The sequence below is a fragment of the Thalassophryne amazonica genome, chromosome 16 (assembly GCF_902500255.1).
Source record: "Thalassophryne amazonica chromosome 16, fThaAma1.1, whole genome shotgun sequence".
Classification (NCBI taxonomy): Eukaryota; Metazoa; Chordata; class Actinopteri; order Batrachoidiformes; family Batrachoididae; genus Thalassophryne; species Thalassophryne amazonica.
In genome coordinates, this window is record NC_047118.1 from 39,848,914 (window position 1) to 39,858,504 (window position 9,591).

At 43.2% G+C, this 9,591-nt stretch overlaps 1 protein-coding gene across 1 annotated transcript in view; it reads left to right on the top strand.

Moving 5' to 3' along the window:
• The window catches only part of gga1 (golgi-associated, gamma adaptin ear containing, ARF binding protein 1), a 37,797-nt gene extending 28,919 nt beyond the window's left edge, over nt 1-8,878 (top strand). Inside the window, exons 13-17 of the mRNA XM_034189625.1 lie at nt 698-885; nt 1,120-1,349; nt 1,449-1,618; nt 3,395-3,505; nt 6,441-8,878. Coding sequence (XP_034045516.1) covers nt 698-885; nt 1,120-1,349; nt 1,449-1,618; nt 3,395-3,505; nt 6,441-6,551 — 810 coding nt within the window. The 3' untranslated portion in view covers nt 6,552-8,878. The remainder of the gene's footprint in view (nt 1-697; nt 886-1,119; nt 1,350-1,448; nt 1,619-3,394; nt 3,506-6,440) is intronic.
• The last annotated feature ends 713 nt before the right edge of the window (nt 8,879-9,591 follow it).

Here is a 9,591-nt window from a genome sequence, read left to right on the forward strand (position 1 = left end):
ACTTTGTCATTGTGATGTATGATACACAAGCCTAGTCTAAGCATTAACTGGTCAAATTGATGCCATTGTCTCACTAGACCACGAACCATCATTTCAGTCTTATCAGAGTTTAAAAGTAGGAAGTTTCTAGACATCCAGCTTCTCACTGATGCAAGGCAATCTACTAAGGATTTTATGTGAATAAGATTACCAGCAGTTATCGGCATGTATAACTGAGTATCATCAACATAGCAGTGAAAGGTAATCCCAAAACGCCGCAATATGTGCCCAAGGGGTGCTATATAAAGGGAGAAAAGCAGGGTGCCTAATACAGACTCCTGTGGAACCCCAAATTTCATGTCACTAAGGTTAGAGGTAGTGTTACTGTACAAAACACAATGAGAACGACTGGTCAGGTATGATGTCAACCATGCAAGGGCACTCCCAGTAATCCCAAAATGATTTTCCAGCCTTTGTCATTGTCTTTGTCAATGTCATTGCACATAATTTGTTTTCTAAAACATTGGTTGATATTCAGAGGGTTTTAGGATCTATTCTTTTTGCCATGTAACAGCCCAGAGATACCTTTGATTGACAGCTGTGCTCAACCAGCCTGTGTTTTGTGTACTGGTGGTGATTTGCTAAATAATCTGCTCATCAGCTGTAATTTTGATGATTGTCTAGCCGTCGTTAATTATTGGGTTTTTTTACGCTGCAGTCGTCTGACAGTATAGATGCTGAAGTCCCAGGAGCACTGGGTCAGCTCCTTAGTCCAGACCCATCGTCCCAGTCTCAGCCCCCCTCGTCTGGCTCCACTCCTGGGAACTCCGCTCTCGATGAGCTGGACCTGCTGGGAAAGAAGCTGCTGCAGCAGTCACTGCCTCCAGAGGGCCTGCAGGTCAAATGGTACAAAACTGTTCTGAGATGTGTGGAAAATACGTGAACCAGAACAGAGCTGTGAACCAAACAATGATAGAACATGAGCACAGTACCTGTAGTGACTATTGTTCATTGTCATACATTAACATTTCTGCTTACATCGGCTTTTCTTTGCAGCCGATATAACCGATTTGGTTTTCAGAGCTTTAAATGAGTGTCTTGTGGTGCAGCCTCATACATACACAGCTGTCATTCTTTTAGGGACAAGCAGCAGATCAAACCAACTCTGCGAGATCTCCAGAGCAAGTGTGGATCCAACATCACTCCAAGTCCAATCCCAACATTCACTGCTGAACATCCCACGCCGCTCCTCAACTCCCAGGCCAGCCACGGCGCGACCCTGCTGGATACACCTTCCCCTCAAACTGAGACTCCATCAGCAGACATCACGCTGACTGATGTTTTTGTTCCGCTAGAATCCATCAATCCAAGTGAGAAGTAGTTTTAGTTGTATGCTCTACATGAACTTTGAGTGGTACAAAGTTATTATATACTGTAGATTTATTTATTTATTTATTTCTGTTCTACAGGTAGTCTGTTACCAGTGACCGTGTTTGATGGACACAGTCTGCGAGTTCTCTTTCACTTTGCTCGTGATTCACCGGCGTTTCGTCCCGATGTGCTGGTGGTGATTATCTCCATGCTGTCCTCTGCCCCCGTCCCTGTGACCAACATAAACTTCCAGATCACTGCTCCAAAGGTCAGCTGGGACAACGTTCAACACTCTGGTGTCACTTCAAAGTTTCATCACAGGTGTAGAAAAAAGGCATGCAGATTACTGCAGCACCTCTCTAATTTTTCAACTTTGCTCGGCATCATCACATGATGTCACTGGTGTCAGCAATCTGATACATTTTTCAGCCGCGAAAGAGCAAAAGTCTACACAGGCAACCATGTTTGAGTATCTCCTGTAGTTTCTGAGATATGGTCATTGTGTTTTAGACTGTCAGAGGATTTGACCTTGACCACAGACCTATGATAATATGTTCTGTGTTGAGAGTGGATGGTCCAGACTTTATACATAAAGATTTATTGAAATTGCTTTTTGTATTTTGAAGATCTTGCTACAGACCTATTTGGCCCGTATTTTTATGATTGTGTTTACGTGACTGCGTTTACATGCAGCCAATAACCCTTTCATAACCGGAATGTTAGCAATAACCCGGTTGCGCACGGCCATGTAAACACCCGCAAAAACCCGAATATGCTTATATTCCGGTTTTTAAAAACCCAAATAAGACCCCTGGGTTACTCCTTTTCTGAGCCGAATCTCAGGTCATATAAATGCGCATCGGGATATCCCCATAGAAAGGAACATTATTTTGTGTTGTGCGCATGTCCTATCCGCAAGGAATTTTGGTCTCTTGATTACGGCAAGATGTAAACCGCATTGTGTTCTGCGTCCTTATCAGGCGGGCCGGTCACGGCACCGGTCGGCATCACCACGATTGCTCTTACTGCCTCCGATGCGCTTACTGAGTCTGCGGGCTCGATAAACGCTGCAGCGGGCCACTCACACTGCCCCACTCTCTGCTATGCGGAGCTGCGCCAACTCTGGCGACAGGTCCAGAAACTGTGCTCGCTGTTCTGATGCGGAGAGCTCTGGCAGCCTGCAAGGATAGATTTCTTGCGGAAAAATCCACAGCGCCACAGGGTCTCGGTATACCGCACCGCAGAGCTCCGTGTGACTTGGATTCTTTGCGGGTCCCACATCTGTACCCCTGGAGGCAGTGAGTGAAGGGAGAGCACGCGCATTTTGTTCTACATGTGTCTGTTTATAATCTTATCGCCCAGAAGAAAAAAGAGAGTGTTTACACAGGAGACAAAAGTGAGAAAATGTTAATGCCTGTTTGAGAAAAGTGTATAAAGTGTGTAGTGAGGGGTTTTACAGCCTTAAAACATCTATAATAATTTTAAAAACTAACGCTGACAATTTCGCGGATTTCACCTATTATTTTTAGAACGTAACTGCGATAAACGAGGGGACCACTGTACTTCATTAGTATTGTGAAAGACATGAATATAATGTCTTTTATTGACGGTAGAAAGTACTGAGATAGCGACATTTACAAGAAGGTGCCCGAAAAGTTACGCGAAGCAGGATGTGCACGAATGCCAGACTAAATCAAGCACCGGTGGAAGGCGTGCGTCGCTGTTTAGGTGGGGATATTCCAAATGATACCAATGACCATGTAAACGGGTTATTCCTAATGATTCAGAAACCGGGATATTGACCTTATCCCGAATATTAACGGCATGTAAATGTAGCCTGTGTAATTTAACTCTTTTAAAAGAGAAGTAAATTCTTGGTTTTGTTTGCACTTACAGGTTTAGTACCAGTTCTCCATGAAAAAGTTGCACAGTGTTGTGGATTTGACATAATTTAAAAACCTTTTTTACTGAATCTCTGTGACGGACGTACGGTCTCAGGTCAGCCTGCTGAACATGAGTCTGTGCTGTGTTCTTATGACTGCAGTCTATGTCAGTGAAGCTGCAGCCTCCATCAGGGATGGAGCTCCCAGCCTTCAACCCCGTTCTCCCGCCTGCTGCCATCACACAGATTCTGCTGCTGGCGAACCCAAACAAGGTAGACACGTGCACACTAAGGGGGTCCACCTGAAAATGTATATGTTAACATTTTCATGTCGACTGAGATCTGTGACTTGTCTGAAGGAGTGGGCCGCCGTGCTGCTTAACCATGCTGGTACAGTAACCCAAAAGGGTCATATGAATGCATCCTTCACATTTTGCACTGCAACAGGTAGACTGAAGAAAAGATTAAAGTCGTACGGCCTTTCAAATTTAACAAAACTGATGAAATTTAGTTTTTACTGAAATCCAAGTATTATAATGTAGGTTTATTTTTGTAACGTTGCAAAGTTACATCCTATTTGTAGGTGATGGTCTAGTAGATAAGCAGTGTGTTGAGACCAGAGTATCTTCGGTTCGAACCCCAGTCTGGCCAGAACATCACTAAGGGCCCTTGGGCAAGGTCTTTATTCCCCGTTGCTCCCAGTGTGTAATGAGCGCCTTGCATGGCAGCACCCTACCATTTCGGCCACTTGTACCTGTGATCTAGGTCGTTCAGTCATGACCAACCCTCATTACCATAGGTGAGAGTAGGAACGAAGATTGACCAGTAGATTAAGAGCTTCATCTTTTGGCTCAGCTCCCTTTCCTTGCGGTAGAACGATACTGACCCTGCTGCGCCAATTCTCCGGCCAATCTCATGCTCCATTGTCCCCTCACTTATGAACAAGACCCCAAGGTACTTGAACTCCTTCACTTGGGGCAAGACCGAATTCCCTACCCAGAGTAGGCAATCCATTGGTTTCCTGCTGAGAACCATGGCCTCAGATTTGGAGGTGCCGATCCTCATCTCAGCCGCTCTAGTGAGTGTTGGTGGTCACCGGCCGATGAAGCCCGTCCGGTGAAGCCAGCAGGACCACATCATTTACAAAAAGCAGTGATGAGCCCCTGAGCCCAACAAACCGAAGACCCTCCTCCCCCCGACTATGCCTCGATATCCTGTCCATGAATATTCCAAACAGGATTGGTGACATGGTGCAGCCCTGGCGGAGGCAACCCCCACTGGAAACAAGTTTGAATTACTGCCGAGCACACGAACACAGCTCTCACTTTGTGAGTACAGAGATTGGATGGCCCTGAGAAGGGCCCCCTCACTCTATACTCCCACAGCATCTCCCACAGTATCTCCTGGGGTACCCGATCATACACTTTCTCCAAGTCCACAAAACATGTAGACTGGATGAGCATGCTCTCCTTGTGAGAGTGAAGAGCTGGTCTGTTGTTCCATGACCAGGATAGAACCCGCATTGTTCCTGAGGTGCCTCACAGTCCACCAGAAGCACCTTGATGCCGACCGAAAGTCCTTCTCCATGGTTGCTCCAACCTCCTACCACACCCGCTGCTTTGCCTCCCCCACAGCAGAGGCTGCTGCCCTTCAGGCCTGTCGGTACCTTGAATCTGCATCTGTAGTCCTCAGAGATAATATATCCCAGAAGGACTCCTTCTTCAATCGGATGGCTTCCCTGACCACCGGTGTCCACCACGATGTTTGAGGGTTGCCACCCCTTGAGGCATCTAAGACTTTCAGACCACAGCTCCCCACTGCAGCTTCAGCAATAGAAGCTTTGAACATTCTGGTTCAATGCCCCCCAACCTCCACAGGGATGCCAGAAAAGCTCCGCCAGAGGTGTGAGTTGAAGATCTATTGGACAGTGGGCTCCTCCAGATGTTCTCAGTTCACCTGTACTATCCATTTGGGCTTTCCAGGTTTGTCCAAAGTCCTCCTCCACCCTCTGATCCAACTCACCACCAGATGGTGATTAGTTGACGGCTCTGCCTCTCTCTTCACTCGAGTGTCCAGAACATACGGCCTCAGATCAGGTAGTACAATCACAAAATCTTCGGCCTTGGGTGCTCTGGTACCATGTACACTTATGAGCATCCTTATGTTCGAACGTGATGTTTATTATGGACAGTCCATGACTACCACAGAAGTCCAGTACCAAACGACCATTCAGGTTTAGATCAGGGAGACCATTCCGCCCAACCTGCCTATGCAGGTGTCTGTCATTGCCCATGTGTGCATTGAAGTCCCCCAGCAGAACAATGGAGTCCCCCATGGGAGACCTATACAGGACTCCATTCAGGGACTCCAAGAAGGCTGAATACTGCTGTTCAGTGCATATGCACAGACATCTTTTTTGTACGGACTGAGCGCAGTGACATGTTATTTTCCCGTACAGACCTTGTGCTCTATTAGTAATCCTTTATCAATCCCTTATTTAAATGTGATGGAATAAAATTATAGTGGTGTCTGAGAAAATTCTTTTTGTGACTTAAATCTTTAAAAAAAAAAAAAAAAACAGAAGGCTTTAATGCTGGAGGATTATAAATATTACTGATCACAAGAGAAAGCAAGGGAGCAACCGGAGGGACTTCTTGTACTACTTACAAGAGAAAGCATGAACGTGTTAATTCACCTTTGCCAAAGAAGAGAAAACGCAAACTGAAACATCATGACCAATGATGGTGTAACGCAATCTACAACCTCACCACTAGATGGCAGTAAATCCTACACACTGTAGCTTTAAATATGTTTAATATGGGACCCCATCTGCCTATAAACAGTAGATGGTGATTTTGCTCATTACCCCTTTAGCGTCACTTGAGTTAAACTGCTGTAGTTGTATAAAATATGAAAATCACCCATAAAATGCTTTCAGACGAGTGCAGTGTGACTCTGCACCTGCTGACACTCGGGCGGTACCGGCGTCAAGAAGTACAAGTTTAACAGGAAGCAGTTCCTACAGTAACCACATTCTTACTTATTTTGGCCCTTCTGAGAAAACCTACAATCCAAAACCAGAATGTCTTCAACTTTCTCATCCAGTGTAATGTTTGTGATGATGACATCACTAAGGACATGAGCTGAACATGGAGCCAGTTTTCCTGTTGGTCCTGTTTAATCGTTTCATGTCTGCTGTGTCTCACAGGAGAAAGTGCAGCTGCAGTACAGACTAACCTTCACCATGGGAGAGCAGGAGCACACTGAGAGCGGCGCTCTAGAACAGTTTCCTCCTGCCGAGACGTGGGGGAGCCTATAGCATTTAAACCCAGCCTGACAGACTTTACACTTTCTTATTCAGACTGTCCAAACTCCACCTGCGTACACGTCTATTCCCTTTCAAATCACAGCGTACGTTCTGACTGGTACTGATTTTTCTTTAGGTTATGCTCAGTGTGAACGTGTGTCTGCTTTGTTATTGATTTGTCACGTGTCTAGGGTTAGTCTGCTCAATGTGGCTGCTTTAAAAAAAAAATCTTGCTCAAATCAGCTTCCCCAGTGACACTCGTCTTGTTTTTACTCTGATAAAGTTATGAAGAGGGAAACTGATTGTGGGGATATTTCCTGTTTTGGTGTGTTTGATTTATTCACCGGGGGCACAAAGTTGGTTCTCTGAAGAGTTCAAAATTACGCGGTGGTCAGTAGGGGACACAACAAGAAAACATTATCAGATACAACAAAAAATGAGCTGCAACTCCACAGTTGCACTTAAAAAAAAAAAACATTTTGTAAATTGAAAGAACACTTGCAAACGGAGAATACAAACATAACCTGGAGCACATGCAATTTAATTTGATATTGTGTCTGCTGCACATTTAGACAAATGCAGAAATGCTTTGCAAAGTCACACAACGGAAGTACTCTCAACACAAACATGTATGTTTCTGCCCGGAGGACTCAACTTCTACTCTCTTCACTGCATTTCAGATTAGGGCTGCCATGATTAGTTGACTAGTCACAATTACGTCGACTGTTAAAATCGTCAGCACCTAATTTAATAATCAGTGTCTTTTTTTTTTTTTTTAGCTTTGTTTTTCTCTCAAAACTGCCACTGTATCTTCCGCTACCTTTCTGTCCTCAGTAGTGGTAACCCGGGTTAGCCGTAATGTCACCAGAAAGTTATGCCCGAATATCATGGCTAGCCAGCAATGGAGCTCAAACGTTTTGGAGTATTTTAACCACATCAAACAGAGGAACACGCAATGCAAAATTTACAAGGCAGAACTTGCCGTCCATGGCACTACAACGGCAATGCAGGAGCATCCGAGAAGGAAACGCTTGGCTGATTTTAACAAAGTGACAGTTGTTTTGGTAAGCTAATTGGCTAGTTAGCCACTAACATTAAGATCTATAGTGAGCTACTTACTCAGCTGTTAAAGTTAACATTAATGATGATTTCATTCACCTTAGCACCCATATGTTTTGTGTTTACTGCAAAGTTGTAATATTGAGGTCGTGTTTGAATAGGAAATGTGATAACGCTAATGTTTTATAACACTACGTTAGTGCTAAAAATTATGTGCCTTTTCAATGGGCGACTTTCTTGCCAAATAAAAGTTGAATCTTAATTGTCTTTATTTTTAGCACATACCTTAAATACTTCAAGCTTAAAGCTAATGATGGCTATATAAGAGCAGCTGCATAATGGTGCATTAAGCCGCAATTCATGTATGATTCTATTAGTGGACAAAAACAAAAATAATCAGCGACTAGTTGATTAGCAAAATAACCGTTTATGGCAGCCCGATTGCAGATAAAATAAAAGGTGGCGGTACAGCATGTATAACAGTAAAATCATGAATAAATAATCTTACTTGGTTATGCTAACCGGGTAGAGATAACTTTAGTGGTGCTCCATGCAGAAACTGCAGTTTGTGTTGTTACTGTTTCTATTGTCGTGAAGTTTTGCAAAGTGTATTTGTGGTGTGAATTTGCAGCATGTTACTCAAATAAATTGCTGCAGGTTATGTTTGTATTATTTGTGAGTACAACTTTTTTTCCTGAGTATGTATGTATAAGTGTGTTCTGCTTTTGCTGGTGTTGTCTAATGTGGCCTCTATCGACCACTGTAAAAAATTAGCATCAGTTGTTTCAACATGACAAGCTAGTGGCCACCTAAACACATGGTTATGTCTTAGTTTTTTGGGAGGGAGGGCTAAAGATGTATGAAGTCAAGTTTATTTTGACATATTATCACAGAGCACCTTTGTTTTGATTTGCACAGAGAATCTGACCAGTTTTCCCCACCTTTCCCTCACTTAATGTAATATCAGTTGTGTATTATTTGCCATATGTGCCTATTTTGCAATTCTAATATCGTTAATCGTGATAAAAGGTTTTCATCTGTTACATCTGTCACATTAGGTCTGCTCTTTGTAATTTCTGTGAATCACATCAAGTAGACTCTTCTTACAATTCTTAGTATGAACATTACATTTTTCTGTGCTTTTAGTTACTTTTTTTTTTTTTTTTTTGAGAAAAGTGACTATCAAAGACTTAAGTATATGCAAACAGCTGCACCAAGGTGCTGTGAGCAGTGTCCATCTCAAAACTAGTTTTTGTGGTCTGCAATGCATGTCAGCAACAGAGTGCTCACATGCACTAACTTCCAATACTGCTGCTTTCTTCTCAACAGTGGATCTGACTTGTGCAATGTGCAGACTGGTAACACTCAGTTGGGTAATAAAGCCTGAGCAAGTTTTTTTTTTTTACCTTCTCCCTGTAACTTGCAGGCATGTTAATTAGATCCATCAGCGTTTGTCTGTTAGGATTATGCCAAAACTACTGCATGGATTTTGACAATTTTCACCACAGACACACATGCAACAGAAGACTCCATTAAATTTTGGAGGGGATCCAGATTCTGGATGAAGTTTCACTATAGAGGCTTTGAAGTATTATGTCAAAACTACTTCACGGATTCTCGACTCCACTGAATTTTGGAGGTGATCTGGATCCAGATTGGCAGACATCAGGAATCACCAATTGCTCTTTTGTTATGACTTGAAAGTAGTCCACTGTATGCTTCACCCTAAATAGTGTAAAGAAATAAATGCACATACACATTGAACAGCTTTATTGAAATGTGTAAATCTGGAAAAGTAGATCCATCATTAGTGCAACAAAAACTCCACAACAGTGATTCAGACTAAACTTCTGGATACAGTCAGATATTTGCAAACACAAAGTCCGTTTACCTGCATTTGAGTTGATAGAGATACTAAATTCAATGCAACTTAGAGTTAAATGTCAAAAAGAAGAGTGACATTACAGCTGTTTTAATTTAGCTCAAGATACAT